General features: G+C 40.3%; 1 protein-coding gene across 1 annotated transcript in view; it reads left to right on the forward strand.

The window, feature by feature from the left end:
- LOC140463213 (double-strand-break repair protein rad21 homolog) overlaps window positions 1-20,655 on the forward strand; it is a 139,486-nt gene that overhangs the window by 87,956 nt on the left and 30,875 nt on the right. Inside the window, exons 9-11 of the mRNA XM_072557002.1 lie at window positions 4,450-4,679; window positions 6,625-6,739; window positions 15,488-15,621. Coding sequence (XP_072413103.1) covers window positions 4,450-4,679; window positions 6,625-6,739; window positions 15,488-15,621 — 479 coding nt within the window. The remainder of the gene's footprint in view (window positions 1-4,449; window positions 4,680-6,624; window positions 6,740-15,487; window positions 15,622-20,655) is intronic.

The following is a 20,655-nucleotide window of genomic DNA, read 5'->3' on the forward strand; positions in this document are numbered from 1 at the left end:
ATCGTGGATGCGTTGGTGATTATTTTCCAGAGTTCGATCGATTTGGGATCAGTTCCTGCGGATTGGAGGGTGGCTAATGTTGTACCACTTTTTAAGAAAGGTGGGAGAGAGAAAACAGGAAATTATAGACCAGTTAGTCTGACCTCAGTGGTGGGAAAGATGCTGGAATCTATTATAAAGGATGAAATTATGACACATCTGGATAGTAGTAACAGGATAGGTCAGAGTCAGCATGGATTTATGAAGGGGAAGTCATGCTTGACTAATCTTCTGGAATTTTTTGAGGATGTAACTCTGAAGATGGACGAGGGCGATCCAGTAGCTGTAGTGTACCTGGACTTTCAGAAAGCTTTTGATAAAGTCCCACTTAGGAGGTTAGTGAGCAAAATTAGGGCGTATGGTATTGAGGGCAAAGTACTAACTTGGATTGAAAGTTGGTTGGCTGATAGGAAACAAAGAGTAGTGATAAACGGCTCCATTTCAGAATGGCAGGCAGTGACCAGTGGGGTACCGCAGGGATCAGTACTGGTACCGCAGCTTTTTACAATATATGTTAATGATATAGAAGATGGTATTAGCAATAACATTAGCAAATTTGCTGATGATACTAAGCTGGGTGGCAGGGTGAAATGTGAGGAGGATGTTAGGGGATTACAGGGTGACCTGGACAAGTTAGGTGAGTAATCAGATGCATGGCAGATGCAGTTTAATGTGGATAAATGTATGTTTATCCACTTTGATGGCAAGAACAGGAAGGCAGATTACTACCTAAATGGAATAAATTTAGGTAAAGGGGCAGTACAGAGAGATCTGGGTGTTCTCGTACACCTGTCAATGAAGGTAGGCATGCAGGTACAGCAGGTAGTGAAGAAGGCTAATAGCATGCTGGCCTGCATAACAAGAGGGATTGAGTATAGAAGCAAAGAAGTTCTTCTGCAGCTGTACAGGGCCCTGGTGAGACCACACCTGGAGTACTGTGTGCAGTTCTGGTCTCTAAATTTGAGGAAAGACATTCTGGCTATTGAGGGAGTGCAGCGTAGGTTCATGAATGGCGGGATTACCTTACACTGAAAGCCTGGAGCGACTGGGCTTGTATACCCTTGAGTTTAGAAGACCGAGAGGGGATCTGATTGAGACATCTAAGATTATTAAAGATTGGACACTATGGAGGCAGGAAACATGTTTCCGCTGATGGGTGAGTGCCGAACCAGAGGACACAGCTTAAAAATACGGGTGGACCATTTAGGACAGAGATGAGGAGAAACTTCTTCACCCAGAGAGTGGTGACTGTGTGGAATGCTCTGCCCCAGAGGGCAGTGGAGGCCCAGTCTCTGGATTCATTTAAGAAAGAGTTGGATAGAGGTCTCAAAGATTGTAGAATCAAGGGTTATGGAGATAAGGCAGGAACAGGATACTGATTTAAGGATGATCATCCATGATCATATTGAATGGTGGTGCAGGCTCGAAGGGCAGATAGGCCTACTCCTGCACCTATTGTCTATTGTTTATTTTCAATCTGTTTCTGGGTTAGATTCTCAACTTTATCCTTCACCCCTCTCCTCGAAATACAAATCTCTACTGAGGCGAGTCTGTCAGGTCTAGAAATTACCTGACTTGACCATCTCCCTTAGCTTGTGAAAATGTGATCATTGATATTTAAGTTCATCAGAGTGGTTCCAGGCATGATGGAATTAATTTACAATATTAGCTCAAAGAAAGTGGTAATGTTCCCTTTCAGATAGTGCAGGTTGAGGGGAAATCTGATAGCAGGTACAAGATTATAATGGAATTTACAAAGATAACCTATTCCCATTAACTGATGGTAGAAGAACTAGAGGGGTGTGTGAAAGAACTTTATCTCTCAGTGAATTGTAATGATCTGGAACTATGTGCCCACGAAAGTTGTGAAAGTGGAGACAGTGCTTTCTAAATGAAATTGAATAATCACTTGAGGGAAAGAAACTTGCAGGGCTGTGTGAATAGAGTGGCAATTGGGTCCAACTGGATTGTTCTGCAGAGAACCAGCATAAACCCAATGAGCCAAATAGCCTCTTTCTGTTTCATATTGATTGTTTCACAGTTACAAGAGTTCTTGCTGTGCTCATCATTGATAACACGCCAAAGCTAATGGAACTGGGTTTCTGTAGTAAAAATAACAAATGCTTGAGATCACAGCGGCTTAGACAGCATCCATGGAGAGAGAGCAAGCTAACATTTCAAGTCTAGATGACTCTTTATCAGTCTCTTCATCTGTCGAAGAGTCATCTAGACTCGAAACATAAGCTTGCTCTCTCTCCATGGATGCTGTCTGTCCTGCTGTGATCTCCAGTATTTATTATTTTCACTACAGATTCTAGCATATGCAATAATTTGTTCCACCACTGGGTTTTCTGTAGTCTGTCCTCAGAAGATCAGAATAGAACTTCTGTCTTGCTGCCATGATCCCTTAATGGTCTGCTGTTTTTCTGAGTTATAACTGAGATCCTCCATTAGAGGCTCCACCCAAACTAAAATGGGGTCAGACTCCCAGAAGGGTGTAAAGTGATGGAGGATTTTGCTTTAAAGTTGTCATGAGGTGAGAGATCTACAAGAAACATGCAGGATAAACAAAACAGGACAGAAATGCAAGAAACAATAACATAGAGGAAGTCATTGATGGCAAAGGAAAAGATATTTATAAAACAAAAGGTTTAAAAGTTTACACAAAGTGAGAATTCTATTAAAAGAGTTTAAACATCAGTACAACAATGCACACAGTATCTGTAATAAAACAAGACCTCTGAAGGCAATCACGTACTGGGTGAAACCAGACACTGGGATTGCTAAAAATTGGCTGCGGAAAAATCAGGACTAAGAATTACACAGTGCAGGGTGTAACATTTGGAAAAGAGAGAGAAAAGTAGAGATGCAGCAGCTTTATCGTAGTTGGGATAATGTAATGATAGTAGAATTTGCAGTGCAATGAAATGTATATGGATTCCCTGAAAACACTAAGGTTTCATTTGTATTAATTGGTGTAATCTAGAGACAATCTAATAATGGAAGAGAGATGGAGGAAATTATATGCAGATAAATTAAGGAATTGAGTGAAAAAATATAAAACGATAATCACAAGGATTTCAATTATCCTGGTATTAAATGGACATTTGAGGTAAATAAATGAGACATGAGAATGGACTTCCTGTACCCTGCGTAGGACTGGTTTTTAACCTAATAGATGAAAAGCACAAAGGAACATTGGCTATTGGATCTAATCATGATAAATGAACCACATGATGAGAAGTAAAAGTAGGGAGACAGCTAGATAATAGTGACCATAACATAATGTGCTTCAAGACATTGATAGCAAAGAATATAAGTTCTCAGTGCAGAATGATTAATGAAAGAATGATATGTAGAATAGAGTCATAGAAATGTACAGCATAGCAACAGATCCTTCGGTCCAACCCGTCTGTGCCAACCAGATATCCCAACCCAGTCTAGTCCCACCTGCCAGCACCTGGCCCATATCCCTCCAAACCCTTCCAATTCATATACCCATCCAAATGCCTCTTAAATGTTGCAATTGTACCAGCCTTCACCACTTCCTCTGGCAGCTCATTCCATACACATAGCACCATCTGCGTGAAAAAGTTACCCCTTATGTCTCTTTTATATCTTTCCCCTCTCACCCTAAACCTATGCCCTCTAGTTCTGGACTCCCTGAACCCAGGGAAAAGACTTTGTCTATTTACCCTATCCATGCCCCTCATAAATTTGTAAACCTCTATAAGGTCACCCCTCATCCTCTGACGCTCCAGGGAAAACAGCCCCAGCCTGTTCAGCCTGACCCATATAGCTCAGATCCTCCAACCCTGGCAACATCCTTGTAAATCTTTTCTGAACCCTTTCAAGTTTTGCAACATCTTTCCGATAGGAAGGAGACCAGAATTGCACGCAATATTCCAACAGTGGTCTAACCAATATCCTGTACAGCCGCAACATGACCTCCCAACTCCTGTACTCAATATTCTGACCAATAAAAGAAAGCAACAGACTGTAGCTATGAGAGATTATTTACATTAATACCAAATAAAATCTGCAGCTTCCATTGCATAAAGCTTCCTTCCCTGCTATATTTCAAGCAAATGTTCAGTGATGGCATTCATGTTCTGCAAGTCTTTGATGCATGTGAATCGTATACTTCGACAGAATCTTTCATTTTTGTTCGGTGCTTCACTCACTTGTCTAAAAGTTGGTAGGCCACCTGCAAAAGCTCTTCAAAAGAAGGCTTGCCATAACTTATTCCAAGCAGGCAGTTTAGACCAATAAGTCTTTCTTTGTTATCAAGCTGCCTGCTGGGAACAAAGGTCCCACCCATCAAAAGCATATGATTCTGCCCTATAGTGACAGTTTAAGTGGCAGACTCGTGACTTGTAATTGGTAACACTGATGTTCTTGTCTTGTTAGTCTCTTCAGAAAGGAAGCGAGGTAAGAGGAGGAGAAAGCTTACTGTGGATTATGTTAAGGAGCTTGATAGTAAAACCATTCGTGAACAGATTGAGGACTTCTCGGACATAATCACAACAATAGAGCTGGCTCCACCTACTAAGAAGCTGATGATATGGAAAGAGACAGGTGGAGTTGAAAGGCTCAACTCTCAGCCTGCCCAAACATTAATAAATTACAGATTATTAAAGGTAATTTATTGTGTTTTATTTAAGCAGGTACCATAGTTTGGTGAAAATTAAGAATAGCTTGTCATTAAAGGGCATTTTGTTTCACTAGTCCATTATTTCTGATGGGTCTTTTAAAAAAAAACAATAAACTATCCTCTTCCACCCACAGACCATTTTTAAAAAAAGACTAAAATACCCTATAAAAAAACTTCAGCTTTATTAAAACAGCTGATTTGATCTGGAGAGAAATAGGATTATAATCTAGTAAGAGAATGTATCGGAAACTATAACCAGGCTACACATAGTACCAGAGGTTCCTGTTAACCAACTCCAACAGGGAGTTTATGGTAAAATGGATGGTATTAGGGTAATGAACACGGTTCAACCATCTCTTGTCCCATGAGGTGGAGGCTTTATGTGGAATACTAGAATGAGTAGACTAGTATCAGCCTACATCACAATGCTTTCTGAGTTCAGAAAGATCATTTGGAGGGAACACCAATCATGGGATTTTTCTCAGAATGTTGATCAGAACTAGGTTTAACTTTAGTGTGCATAGAATACACAATGAAAGAATAAAGGGAGTATCTAGATGATTATTTTACAACGTTAAGTACATTTTTGGCTTCTAATGTCCACCTTTAATTTGCTTTGTGTTTAATTAAGAAATATATTCAGAATAGCAGGGATGCCACCTTCAATTTTTAAAATGAGTTTATGGTTTGTGGGCATTACTGGCAAGGTGAGCATTTATTACTCATTCCTAAGTTTCCCTGAGAACTGATGATGAGCTGCTTTTTCGAATACAGTTCCGTAGCTTGTTAGGTCATTCCAGATGGCAGTTCAGAGCCAATCACCTGTTTATAGGTCTGGAGTCATAACTAGGCGAAAACAGGTAAAACAGTAGATTTAATTCACTGAAGGACATGGTAAACCAGATGGGACTTAATGGGTATTTATTCCAAATTTATTTCATTATTGAATTTAAATTCCCCAGTTGGCATGTGAATTCATTGACATGGATCATTAGTCCAGTTCTTTGGATTATTAGTTTTATGCCATAACACAATAACACTGTTGTTCTATTTTGAAACAGACTTCATTCCTTCTATTTCAAAGGCTCAAATAGATTAAACAGATTGGAACTGTTGGTAGACACCATGGAAAAAGCATCAGTGGAACATGAATAGATTGAAGCACGTTCTTTAAGCAGAGTTTGTGATCAGATGGGAGATCCATGACTATGCATCTTTGTATGAAGTGGTTGTTATTTTCAAAAACATGTTAGGTAGCTAGATACCTATATTGTCACTTATGTGACCAGTCCTATATGATTATGTTAGAATATGCCACATTTATGCAGTTGTGTAATCAACAAAATGCCTGCTGTTTCTTTTTACTTTTCTGTAAAAATTAGCATATAAAAAGGTGGTCAGAGAAAAATCGCTGTCAAGTAACCAGCAGGATCTTCAAAAGCTTCTGCACCAATAGATTACCTCACCATTATTCTTTGTTGATTAGACTCTTAATGCCCATTTTCCACCAACTGATAAAAAGGTATCTGGTCATTAGTTTATTGTTTCTTGTTGGAGCTTGCAGCTTGCAAATTGGCTGCATTACGCCAGTGATTACATTCCAAAAATATTTAATTCATGTAAAGCACCTTTGGGATATCTTGAGATCATGAAAAGTACTCTCTAAATGCAAATCATTTTTATTCAAATTAGAAAGTAGTCTCTTAAAATTCATTGAGTCCACTGTGTTCTGCAGGCTTGCTAACATTGCAGGTGAATGTTGTTTCAGTTATGCTGCAATTACAAATTAAGGTTGTAAGTTTTTAGGGCAATTGTATGTGCCAAAACATTAAAAGTACTTTTTATATCCTATTCTTCAGGTGTGCATGTGCAATAATATAATTAGTAGTATGTACAAAGTTGTAAGTTTTTAAAATTTCATTTCTCATCAGTTGTTCAGCCATAGCCTTAGAAAAAATCTGTGGAGAGAGCAAACTGATCACAGTGACAATGTAGAGAAGAGATCTGAAATTGAAGAAATGAGAAGTGAGGAGCACAATGTAATTGGTGAGTTATTGAAAATTTTCTTTTACGACCGGTTTAAAATAGTGTGTTACTATTTTCCTTATTGTAATTGGCTATCACTTAAGCAGAAGGTCTTCATTACTGAAGGACCCATCATTAATTATATGAAGATTAACTTAATTTTACAAATGCTACTGGAACATAGACTCAGATGTGTAGCACAGAAACAGACCCTTCAGTCCAACTTGTCCACATCGACTAGATATCCTAAATTAATCTAATCCCATTTGCCAGTACTTGGTACATATCTCTCAACCCTTCCTTTTCATATACCCATTCAGAAGCCTTTTAAAATGTTGTAATTGTACCAGCCTTCTCCATTTTTTCTGGCAGCTCATTCCATACACCCATCACCCTCTGGGTGAAAGGTTTCCCCTTTGGTCCCTTTTAAATGTTTCCCTTCTCACCCTAAACCTATGCCCTCTAGTTCTGTCTATTTACCCTATCCAAGCCCCTCTTGATTTTATAAACCTCTATAATGTCACCCCTCAGCCCTAGCCTATTGTGTCTCTCTCTGTAGCTCAAACCCTCCGATCCTGGTAACATGTTTGTAAATCTTTTCTGAATCCTTTCACGTTTCACAACATATATTTGACAATTTTCTTCATTGCTATTCGTACAGCTCAGTGGGATGAGTAAAAAATCTATTTAAAATTTTCAAGGTTAAGCTTTGAAATTCAATCACCACAAAATATGTAAAACTCTGCATCACTATTGCAGAGCCTCTTTGGTGGCAGGTGCAATTCACAAATCAAATATATGACCTTGTGTATGTTTTATGTAATACAGCAGATTTTCCAATATATGATTCTGCTCAGTAAAATGAGTCTCTGCTTTGATCAAATAGAAATCCCATTTAAATGTCAGAAATATTGGTACTATTGACGTGGAGGGAGAGAGAGAGAGTTTGATTCATTGTTATCATGTACTGAGATACAGTGAAAAGTGTTGTTTGTGTGTTCTACAGGCAGATCATATCATACAAAAGTGTATCAGGGTAGCAGAACAGAGAGCAGTGTTATAGCCAAAGAGAAGGTGCAGAGAGATCAACATTAACATTTGAGCGGTCCTTTCAAAGTCTGATAACAGCAGAAGAGAAAATGTTTTTGAATCCGCTCGTATGTGTATTTAACTTTTGCCTGACAGAAGATGGTAGAAGAGAGTATAACCGGGGTGGGATGCGTCTTTTAGTTCTGTTGGCTGCTTTCCTGGGGTAGTGGAAGTCCTTGAACAGAAGGCTGGTTTGTGTGATGGACTGGGCTGTGCTGTGTTCATGACTCTCTGTAGTTTCTTGCGGTCTTGGAAAGTGCAGTTGCCATACCATGCTGTGATATTCCAGATAAGAGGCTTTCTATGGTGCATACCAGTGGACTATTAATTCAGAGGTTTGAGCTAATGCTCTGGGATATAGGTTCAATTCCCAGCATGGTACCTGGTGAAATTTGAATTCAGTTAATAAAAGTGTGGAACATAAAGCTAGCTTGAATCGATGTTTATCATTTTATCTTGGTTATCATCAATTATTGTAAAAACCCATCTGGCCAGTAAATGTCCTTGAGGGAAGGAAGTCTAGCATCCTTACCTCGTCTAATCTATCTGTGACTTCAGATCGACAGCAATGTGATCTACCCTTGAACTGATTTTAGAGGGCAATTAGAGATGGGCAGCAAATGCTTACTAGCAACACACTCATTCCTTATAAGGAGAAAAAAAGTGTCACACTAAGATTTATATTTAGAAATATTATAAATTTCGAGCAGTACCTTGCTCATATAAAATCGATACACAACAACCTCAGCCTGATCCATTTTGACGTAATCCTTAAAGTAAAGCTGCGATATTTGGAGCTAGTAGCACATGTTCCTCCTTGCTAGCGGGCATTTATTTTATGTATCTTACATTGTACATAACTTTTGCTTGTATTATTTGCAGATGTTTTCAGTTTGCTCAAGATACTTTCCTGTTATTACTTCTCTACTATATTCAGCAGAAAATAAAGTTACAAGGATGGAAATCCCTTGCATTGCATTATATGGAGTATATGAATAGAATAATGTTACAGAGGACCAAATACTTCATAATACAGTGGTATTCATCAGTTGTTCAGACAGTGCCTTGGAAAAATTGTATCTAGAGAGTATATAATTACATTACTGAGCTGGTACTGCACTGCCCTGGTACAGTAATCCAGCTGAAAAATGTGTTGCTGGAAAAGCACAGCAGGTCAGGCAGCATCAAAGGAGCAGGAGAATTGACGTTTCGGGCCATAAGCCCTTCTTCAGGAATACAGGTTCAAACTGTGTGGCAGCAAATGAGGAATTGAAGTTGTCATATTGAGTTGAATTCTCAGAAGAAATAAAAGATTTACCAATATTTATCATGCAATGGCTGCATAAGTTTATGGGTTAATAATGGGCCAACTGAATATGTTGGAAGTGGCCTACAGCATTATAGCCCAGTTCTCCAACATGTATTTTGAGAGTACTGTCTGCAAAACATCCTCTAGATTATCATGTTTATCTCAAGTGCTGTAACTCTTACCATTATACTTACTGATAGCCCTGTAAGACTTGCTTGTTGACCTTATAAGGCTTATGACTCCAATCTCCTACGGACATGAAAGATGTGTCAGTGCAGGCTTCGAGGGCAAAGGGGCCTGTTCCTGTGCTGTATTGTTCTTTATTCTTTGAAAGGAAGGATCTTCAACTTTCAGCAAAGGAAAAACTATTGTTGCTGACAGTGATGCCTCAAGGATCAAAATTTATATAGCATTGTAACAACAGTGGAAGGCAGTTCAGGTAATTATAACGGAGACTAACTGAAATGAAGTTTTTTATTAAAATACTTATTTTAAAGGAACTCAAAAATTAAGTTGAAAACCAAATAATTTTGAAATTAACTAAAAAATAGTGTGGTAATGCAATAAAAACAGAAAATGCAAGAAGTGCGTAGTAGGTCTGACAGGATCTGTAGAGAGAGAAATGGAGTTAACGTTTCCAGTTGATTGATTAGGTTAATATTCTGTTGTGACACAGGTTAAACTCTCCTGCTTAATTTAAAACCAACAACACAGATTTATCCCCTGCAGTAATCTGTAAAAATTTGAATGGCCAAGAACTATGTAAAATAAAAATCAACAACTTTATTTCTTAAAGTATAACAGAGAATAATTAACTACTATTTATAATTTCTTTCTCTAACCTATCTTTTACCTTCCCTTCTGTAATACTCGTCCGATAAAACTCCCAATTAATGTTTACAAAACAACAGTTCTTAGCTCAAAACCAGGCAGCTGTAGATTCTTGTCTTGTGTCTTCCCATGTCGTCTTTTTTCCTTGTTAGGAATTTCTGTGTTACAGGTTACTGATTGAAAAGGTACTTCTAAGAAAGATTTTTTTTCAAGCAGTCTGTTACATGCTAGACCATGGCAGTTCTTTTCTCAACTGTTCAATCCCCCCACCCCCACCCCCATTTATACCCCAGAGCATCGGATTGTGTCATTGGCTTTTAAGATTGTCAATATACTTAATTCAAACTTGACTGGAAATTGGTTTGTTTTTGGGTTTGAACTTAAACTGATTGGCCGAATTGGAATTTGGTTTCTGTTTCCAGGCAGCGAGCTAATTAAGTTGTTCGACTAAGTGTTACATATACTTAGTCGAACACTTGGTGCTGTGTCCAGTAGTTCTGCTGCTTTTAATATTCTTAAAGTACACCCACATCTTCATAACATTACTTATTCAGTCTTGGGCTGTGAGTATCACTTTCAAAGCCAACCTTTACTAACTATCCTTAATTGTCCTTGTTAATATAGCACAGCCACCTCCTTCAACCACTGCACTCTCTGTGCTGAGGTTCTTTAACCATCCTATTAAATAGGGTGTTACTTTCCCTTTTTTTTTGCATCCGTTTTAAACAATTGAGTGACTTGCTCAGCCAGTTCAGAGGGCACTTAAGAATCAAATGTTGTGCGTCTGGTGTCAGCTGGACCACATAAGAATTACAGGTGTCTGCCCCTGTCAGTGTACTGAAATGGCTCCTACCAAAATCACGCATGCCAGAGAAATTTGACTGAGAGTTATGGAGAAGCAATACTCATCATTCTTCTCTGGCTAACCTTTAATGCCGTTGATCACAACATTCTTGTCCAATGTCATCTGTCCATCTGGTCTTGAGTCATCAACTCCATCTTTCTCCTGGGTAGCTGTCTGATAAAGAACCACACTGTTTGCAATCTCAGTGTCATATTTGACCCTAAGATGAGCTTCCAACTAACTTTTTGCCCCAACAGTAAGCTCACCAATGTCCATGTTCATAGCGTAGCCAATCCTGTCTTGAATCATTTGTTTCTAAGACTAAGTTTTAAAATACGAAGAAGTCAGTGCATCCTCACTTCTGACCTGTTGTGCAACCCTGATTTATATTGCCTAGTCACCAAGCTCTGGTATTTCTTATGTTTTGCTACATTAAAGGTGAAACATAAACCCAAGTTGTATATTTCTTATAGGAAACCAGCAGTTTTCTTTTATGACAATCTAGTCAATAATTTCATAGTCACCGTCACTGACATCAGTTCTGTATTCCAGACTTATTTACTTTTTTAACTGTAATGAATTCACATTTTCAAACTGACATGCAGTGATGATTAACTTGTGTAGTCAAGTTGATTACCCCAGGCCTTTGGATTACTTGTCCAGTTATGTAGTTGCCACACTTCCATATTTGGGTCACAGTATTATGACTGAAAACAATGTGACAACAGTAAACAGAATTTTTGAATGATAATTGTATACAGTTATGATAAATAGAGTCATAGAAATGTACAGCATGGAAACAGAACCTTCGGTCCAACCCGTCCAAACCGACCAGATATCCCAACCCAATCTAGACCCACCTGGCAGCACCTGGCCCATATCCCTCCAAACCCTACCTATTCATATACCCATCCAAATGCCTTTGAAATGTTGCAATTGTACCAGCCTCCACTACTTCCTATGGCAGCTCATTCCATACACGTACCACCCTCTGCGTGAAAAAGTTGCCCCTTATGTCCCTTTTATATCTTTCCCCTTTCACCCTAAACCTATGCCCTCTCATTCTGGACTCCCCGAACACAGGTAAAAGACTTTGTCTATTTACCCTATCCATGCCCCTCATAAATTTGTAAACCTCTATAAGGTCACCCCTCATCCTCTGACGCTCCAGGGAAAACAGCCCCAGCCTGTTCAGCCTGTCCCATATAGCTCAGATCCTCCAACCCTGGCAACATCCTTGTAAATCTTTTCTGAACTCTTTCAAGTTTCACAACATCTTTCCAATAGGAAGGAGATCAAAATCGCATGCGATATTCCAACAGTGACCTAACCAATGTCCTGTACATCCGCAACATAACCTCCCAATTCCTGTACTCAATATTCTGACCAATAAAGGAAAGCATGCCTTCTTCACTATCCTGTCTACCTGCGACTCTACTTTCAAGGACCTATGAGCCTGCACTCCAAGGTCTCTTTGTTCAGCTATACTCCCTAGGACCTTACCATTAAATGTATAAGTCATGCTCTGATCTACATTTCCAAAATACAGCACCTCGCATTTCTCTGAACTAAACTCCATCTGCCACTTCTCAGCCCATTGGCCCATCTGATCAAGATCCTGTTGTAATTGGAGGTAACCTTCTTCGCTGTCCACTACATGTCCAATTTTGGTGTCATCTGCAAACTTACTAACTATACCTCTTGTGCTTGCATCCAAATCATTTATATAAATGACAAAAAAGTAGAGGACAGAGCACTGATCCCTGGGGCACTCCACTGGTCACAGGCCTCCAGTCTGAAAAACAACCCTCCACCACCGCCCTCTATCTTCTACCTTTGAGCCAGCCTGTATCCAAATGGCTAGTTCTCCCTGTATTCCATGAGATCTAACCTTGCTAACCAGGCTCCCATGGGGAACCTTGTCGAACACCTTACTGAAGTCCATATAGTTCACACCTACTGCTCTGCTCTCATCAATCCTCTTTATTACTTCTTAAAAAAACTCAATCAAGTTTGTGAGACATGATTTCCCACGCACAAAGCCATGTTGACTATCCCTAATCAGTCCTTGCCTTTCCAAATACATGTACATCCGGTCCCTCAGGATTCCCTCCAACAACTTTTCCACCACCGACGTCAGGCTCATTGGTCTATAGTTCCCTGGCTTGTCCTTAATTTGGAAAAATGGATTTTAGTTTCAGTTTTCAGTTTTCTGTTGGTGACTTTTTAAAGGGGTACAAAAGTCAATTAACAGTTAGAACATCATATCTAGGAAAGCATGTTACGTACGTTAAATGGCCAGCAAGCTATCTGGGGAGTTAATTATTGACATTTTGAAAGTTGAGTTTAATGGCCCACTGAGAAACAGATGGTCACAGCCACTTGCAGGTTGAATTCAGAGGAGAAGCCATAACAATTGAAGGCCCATTTAAGTTTGTGGAAATCTTTAAGCTGGAATAAAATATTCAGCAGTTTTTTTAGCCATCCAAGGAGAAGAGTTGAGAAAGACGCTCAATTTCCCTTACGTTCAGTGAGAAAAGTTAGTTGGTTATGACTCTGGAAGAGATTATAATGAATAAAATGTGGTGAGTACAGAAAGCTGAAAAGGTGAGCCTTGTAACCTCATAAGCAAAGGAAATAAAGATTTAATGCCTGTCAAGGATATTGCTGGAAAATTGAATTGAATTTATTGTCATGTGTACTGAGGCACAGTGAAAAGCTTTGTCTTGTGATCAATATAAGCAGATCACAGAGTTAAGTAGCACAGATAAGTAAATAATAGTTAAACAGTCGCAAAAACAAAAAACAGGTACAGGCGAATGATAAGAGTTTGAGAGTCCATTCAGTATTCTAACAACAGTAGGGTAGAAACTGTTTGGAAACCGGCTCGTGCATGTGTTCAGGCTTCTGTACCTTCTCCCCGATGGTAGAGGTTGTAGAAAAACATTGCCAGGGTGAGATGGATCTTTGAGAATGCTGGCGGCCTTTCCTTGACAACGAGCTTCGTAGATGGATTCTGTAGATGGGAGGTTGGCCTTTGTGATTGTCCGGGCCAAGTTCACCACTCTCTGTAACCGTCTCGATCTTGAATGGTACAGTTTCCAAAGCTGGTAGTGATACTTCCAGACAGAATGCTCTTGATGGCGCACCTATAAAAGTTGGTAAGGGTTTTCACCATCACGTCAAATTTCTTCAGCTGCCTGAGGAAGAAGGGACGTTGTTGGGCCTTTGTAACCAGTGTATCCACATGAAGAGTCCAAGAAAGCTTGTTGTGGATGACTACTCCCAGGAGCTTGACACTCTCCACTCATTCCACCTCTGTGCTGTTTCATGTGTAGGGGGGCATGAGTAACATCCCACTGAAAGTCAATTGTGAGTTCCTTGTTTTTGCCAGCAGTGAGAGCTAGGTTGTTCTCAGAGCACCATTTTTCCAGGTCTTCCACCTCCTGTCTGTAGTCTGTTTCATCACCATGTGAGATTCGACTGACTATGGTGGTATCATCACGAACGTGTAAATGGCCTTAGTCTGGTAGTTGGCGACGCAGTCATGGGTATACAGTGAGTACATTAGAGGGCTGAGTACGCACCCCTGGGGAGGTTCCAGTGTTGAGTGTTAATGAGGATGAAATATTGTCCTCAGTCTTCACTGATTGTAGCCTGTGGGTCAGGAAACTAAGGATCCAGTTGCAGAGAGTTACGTTTAGTAATCAGCCTCTAGGGGATAATAGTGTTGAAGGCTGAATTGTAGTCAATGAGTAGGATACTTGCGTAGCTGTTATTGACATCAAGATGTTCTAGGGAGGAGTGAAGGGCAAGTGGTATGGCATTTGACGTGGATCTGTTGATCCGATAGGCAAATTGGAATGGGTCAAGAATAGTGGGGAGGCTGGAGTTGATTCATGCCATGACCAGCCTTTCAAAGTTTCATAACCACCGAAGTTAGGGCCACTGGGTGGTAGTCATTAAGACATGCTGCATGAGCCTTCTTAGGCACAAGGATGATGTTGGCCCTATTGAAACAGGCAGGGACAGTGGCCTGCTGCAGGGAGAGGTTGAGGATGTCCGAGGAGACCTCTGCCAGTTGATCTGTGCATGCTCTGAGTGCACGGCCTGGTACTCTATCTGGTCCTTTCACTTTTCTTGGATTCACACAAAGGAAAGCTGATTTGGCCTCTGATGCAGTGACTGTTGGGATAGGTTTGTCAGCACTTGTCAGAATAGGTGTTACCTCTCCGCCAAAATTCTGCTCAAAGCGAGCATAGAAGGCATTGAGATGATCTGGGAAGGATGTGTCATCGTCTGCTATCTTGCACTTCTCTTAAGGTTGAATATTTATTTGCTGTTTATGTTAAGATCTTAATAAATTGTATAAGTTTGCTTTTTCACTCTTTCATTAAAGTACCTGGTAGCCCCATGTGAATATGGTCAGTAATTGCCCACCGCTGTAATTAAATGGCAAAAAAGGACAAACCAGCCAGATTTCATCCAGGGATCTGACTTGTACAATTTTACCATCAGTTGGATCCATTATAGTGCTACAATTATTTTAATATAATGGAAAATAGTTTCCAAAATATTAGAATGATCACTTTAATCAAATTTAGTTTTGAAGTATTTGATTCCTAATTATTCATTTACTTGTTTTTCTTATTTTCTTTCCTACTCTCTTTCAAACCTTTTTTCTGGTTTGATCAAGATTTGCCTATTATGGAAGAGCCTTGTAATCTACAGGATTCTATAGTAATTGATTCCAGAAGGAACAGCATTGATCATGGACATAAAATAACTAAAGAGCAAGCCTTCCCATCTGAAAATGAGATCCATGAATCTGTAAGTGTCAATATTTTGTGCTTCTACTTTTTTGAATTAGCAACAACTAACTTACATTTTTATCACTGCCTAGTAGGAAATCTATAACATTTATTAGAAGGCCATAAGATATAGGTGTAGAATTAAGCCATTCTGAGGATTTATTTTTAAGATCTGGGTGTCACTGGCTAGACCAGCATTTATTAGTAAAACAATGACTGCAGATGCTAGAAACCAGATTCTGGATTAGTGTTGGGGCACCACTAATCCAGAGACCAGCATTTATTGTCCACCCTCTGTTGTCCTCCAGAAGGTGGTGGTAATGAGCTGCCTCCTTGAACTGCTGGTAGATTCACAATGCTGTTAGGAAGTGAGTTCCAGGATTTTGACCAGCGATAGTGAACAAGTGATGATATAATTCCAAGATAGGATGCTATGTTGACTTGGAAGGGAATTGGAGGTAGTGATGTTTCCCTACATTCGCTGATCTTGTCTTTCCAGGTGGTAGAGGTTGTAGGTTTACAGGGAAACAGTGGGGAAAATAGGGTTGAAAAACCTATCAGCCATGATTGAATGACTGAGCAGGATTCGATGTGCCGAATGGCTTGATTTCTGCTCCTACATCTTACGGTCTTATGGTTTCAAATTTGCTGTAGATAGTTCACACTGCTGCCACTGCGCGTTTATGCAACATTGCCTCTAATCTGCACATGCTTATCGTCATGCCGTTGAATAAATTCTGCTTCAGAAGCCACTACATGCGTTGACCTTGGAGGGGTGCATAGGAGGGAGAAAAATTAGAGAAAGCATTGCTTTGGTGGTGAAGAGAATGAGTGTTAAAGGTGCTAGATGAAGAGCCAGTCAAGCAGGCAGTTTTGTTCTGACTGATGAAGAGTTGCTTTAGTATTGTTGCTCCCATCCAGGCAAGTGGACTGTAATCCATCATAACAACTTGTGCTTTATGCTTTGGGGAAACGAGATGTGTTACTTCCTGCAGAATTCCTAGCCTGTTTCCTGCTCTTGTAGCCACAATCAGGCATGGTGAGGCAGAAATGCACTGGTGTTCCCATACTGCATTCTCCAGCCCATTAAACTGTCTCACCAAATGAAACAGCAAACTCCCCCCAACGTTTAAACTTGCCTTCAGAGAGTTGGGGGCACTGACTTCCACAATTTGCTTTCCCACCTATCTCTGTACCATCAGCTGATTTGGTTATAATATACTCTACTGTTCATCCAAATCATTAATATAGATTGTAAGTAGTTGAGGCCCCAACACTAATTGCTGAGGCATACCTTTAGTTATAGTTTGCCAAACTCACAGTGACCCATTAATCTTGTTGTTTCCTGTAAAGTAGCCAATTCTCTTTCCATGGTAATAATATATTAACGTTGATTCATGAACTCTTAATTTATCTATTAACCTCTTATGTGACAGCTTATAGAATAACTTCTGGAAATACAAATATACTACGTCGACTGGCTCCCCTTTATCCATACTGTTTGCTAACTCCTTAACAAATTCTAATATGAGCATAAATGGTAATAAAGAGAGAAGTTGAGACCAACATACAGCAATAAAGAAATTGTTTATAGGAGAAGAAATGTGTTTCAAAGGTAATTTTATCCAGTAGAATATAATGCAATACTGCGTGAGAACAGGTCCTTCAGCCCACCAAGCCTGCACCAATTCCTGTTTCTTATTTAGATCTGCTACTTATTGCCCATGCGTGGTTTCTATCCCTCTGTTTGTCTCCTGTTCATATGTCTTCCAAGATATGCCTTAAATGTTGCTAACATGCCTACTTCCACCACCACCTCCAGCAGTCTGTTCCAGGCACCCACCACCTTCTGTGTGAAAATGTTTCCCTGCAGTCCTTCCCTGAACTTTCTTTTTTCACCTTGAACCTGTGTCCTCTTGTAGTTGACCATTCCATCCTAGGACAAAGTCTCTGACAATACACCTTATCTATGCCTCTCATAATTTTGTAGACTTCTGTCAGGTTGCCTCTCAGCCTGGTGGTTCCAGTGAATACAATCTGAGTTTATCCAGTCTCCTTGTACGTAAAACCCTCCAGACCAGGCAAGATTCTCATTCAAAGTTTGTGAGAAGATTTGTAGCTCAGGTGCTCGTTGTTGTGGTTCTGTTCGCCGAGCTGGGAATTTGTGTTGCAGACGTTTCGTCCCCTGTCTATGTGACATTCTCAGTGCTTGGGAGCCTCCTGTGAAGTGCTTCTGTGATCTTTCCTCCGGCGTTTATAGCGATTTGTATCTGCAGCTTCCGGTTGTCAGTTCCAGCTGTCCGCTGCAGTGGCCGGTATATTGGGTCCAGGTCGATGTGCTTATTGATTGAATCTGTGGATGAATACCATGCCTCTAGGAATTCCCTGGCTGTTCTCTGTTTGGTTTGTCCTATAATAGTAGTGTTGTCCCAGTCGAACTCATGTTGCTTGTCATCTGAGTGTGTGGCTACTAAGGATAGCTGGTCGTGTCGTTTCGTGGCTAGTTGGTGTTCACGGATGCGGATCATTAGCTGTCTTCCTATTTGTCCTATGTAGTGTTTTGTGCAGTCCTTGCATGGGATTTTGTACACTACATTGGTTTTGCTTATGCTGGGTATTGGGTCCTTCGTCCTGGTGAGTTGTTGTCTGAGAGTGGCTGTTGGTTTGTGTGTTCATAACAGCAATATTGGTCCTGGACCCAATATACCGGCCACTGCAGCGGACAGCTGGAACTGACAACCGGATGCGGCAGATACAAATCACTATAAATGCCAGAGGAAACATCACAGAAGTGCTTCACAGGAGGCTCCCAAGCACTGAGGATATCACCTAGACAAGGGACGAAACGTCTGCAACACAAATTCCCAGCTCGGCGAACAGAACCACAACAATATTCTCATAAACCTCTCTGTGCATTCACGCCCTTCCGATAGTGTGGCGACCAGAACTGCATGCAGCATTCCAAATAATGCCTAACTTTAGTTTTATACAGCTGTAACATAACTTTCTAACTTTTGTATTCAATGCCTCGGCCACTGAAGAAGTGTGGTGTATGCCTTCTTGACCACTTCCTGTCTTACTACTTTCAGGGATCTATGATTTTGTAGGCCCGGATCCCTCTCTATGTCAGTGCTGCTAAAGGTTCTGCCAGCTATTGTATAATTCGCATCGGAATTAATCTTCCAAAATGCATTACCTTTCATTTGTCGAGATTAAACTCCATTTGCCATTTCTCTGCCTAAATCTGCAATCTATCTGAATCCTGCTGTATCCTTTGAAAATCCTCCTCATTATCTGCAACGCTGATGATTTTGGTGTCATGTGTGAACCACTTACATTTTTTGCCACACCATTTATATATACTTATTACAACCAACACTGATCCCTGTAGAACACTACCAGTTACTGACCTCCATTCTGAAAAGCACCTTTCCACCACTACTCTCTGTCTTCTATGACCAAGCCAGTTCTGTATCCATTTAGCCAGCACACCTCAGATCCCATGAGTCTACCCTTTGTCTCAGCCTGCCATGAGGTACCTCATCAAATACCTTACTAAAGTCCATGTAAATAATATCTACTGCTGTTCCCCCATCAATCAATCTTGTAACTCCTCAAAGAACTCAATCAAATTGCTTCCAAATGTAAATAAATCCTGTGTCTTCTCCAACAGCTTCTCCACTGCTGATGTCAGATTCAACAGTTTCTAATTATCTGGATTACCTCTGTTTCCCTTAAGCAAAGAAACAACCTTCGCCATCCTCTATTCCTCTGGAGCCTTGTGTGAGGCCACAGAGGATGTAAAGGTATTGTAAAGGCCTCAACTATTTCCTGTCTTGCTTTCCACAGTATCCCGGGATAGATCCCATTTGGCCCTGAGGATTTGTCTACCTTAATACTTTTCAAGACTCCCAACACTTCCTCCTTCATTATATTGACATGCCTAAGTGTATTCACACACCTTACCCTAACCTCAACATCAGTCATATACCTCTTTTTGGTGAATATTGATGTAAAGTACTCATTAAGCATCTCACCCATTTCCTCTGGCTCCAGACCATAACTCCCTCCTTTATCCTTATTCTATCCCTAGCTACCCTCTTGCTTCTAATATGCACTGCTCCTTCATCCAAAAGCTCGTGATTTCAAATGAATTTGTTGGAATATAACCTGGTGTTGTGTGACTTCTGACTTGTCTACCAGAGTCCAACACTGACACCTCTGCACCATGTCTATATTCTTCAAGAACTTTGTCTGTTTTTAGTTGCCTAGACCTTAGGTATGCTGTCTTTTGTTTTCACTAAGATGATAATTTCCTCTGTCATCGAAGTTCTCAAATCTTGTCATTCCTATTCTTCATTTTCACAGGAACATGTCTGTCTTGCACTCTAGTCAATAGTTTTTAAAAGACTTCCAATTGTCAATTGAGGATTTATCCTCAAACAGCTGCTCCCAATCCACATTCTCCAATTCTTTCCTATAGTTGGCCTTCCCCCAATTAAATACCATCATCCAAGGTCCATTCTTGTCCTTGTTCATAAGTATCTGAAAACGTATGGAATTGTGATCACTTCACAAAATGCTCCTCCACTGGTCATCTAGCTGGGCTCATTTCCCAACTCCCACTCCCTCGTTGGGACTATCCACACACTGTTTCAAAAGGCCCTCCTGGACATACCTAACAAATTATTCCCCATCCAAACCACTGGCATTAAGGGAATCCCAATCAATACAGCGGAAGTTAAAATCACCCACCACAATGACTGTTATTTTCACATCTTTCCAGAATCTGACTACATATCTCTTCCTCTATCTCCCACTGGCAGCTGGAAGGACTGTAGTACAATCCCCAGTATTGTGATTGCACTCTTCCTATTAGTGCTTCTTTTGCTTCCTCCTGTGTCTCGTCCAAAACATCAATAACCTGGAATGCTAAGCTGCCAATTGTGTTCCTGTTTCAACTAAGTCTTTGTGACAGCAACATCAAGATTGCATGTCTTAATCCAGGCTCTAAGTTCATCCATTGCCCCTTTATACTTCTGGCACTGAAGCA

The sequence above is a fragment of the Chiloscyllium punctatum genome, chromosome 37, assembly GCF_047496795.1.
Source record: "Chiloscyllium punctatum isolate Juve2018m chromosome 37, sChiPun1.3, whole genome shotgun sequence".
Taxonomy (NCBI): domain Eukaryota; kingdom Metazoa; phylum Chordata; class Chondrichthyes; order Orectolobiformes; family Hemiscylliidae; genus Chiloscyllium; species Chiloscyllium punctatum.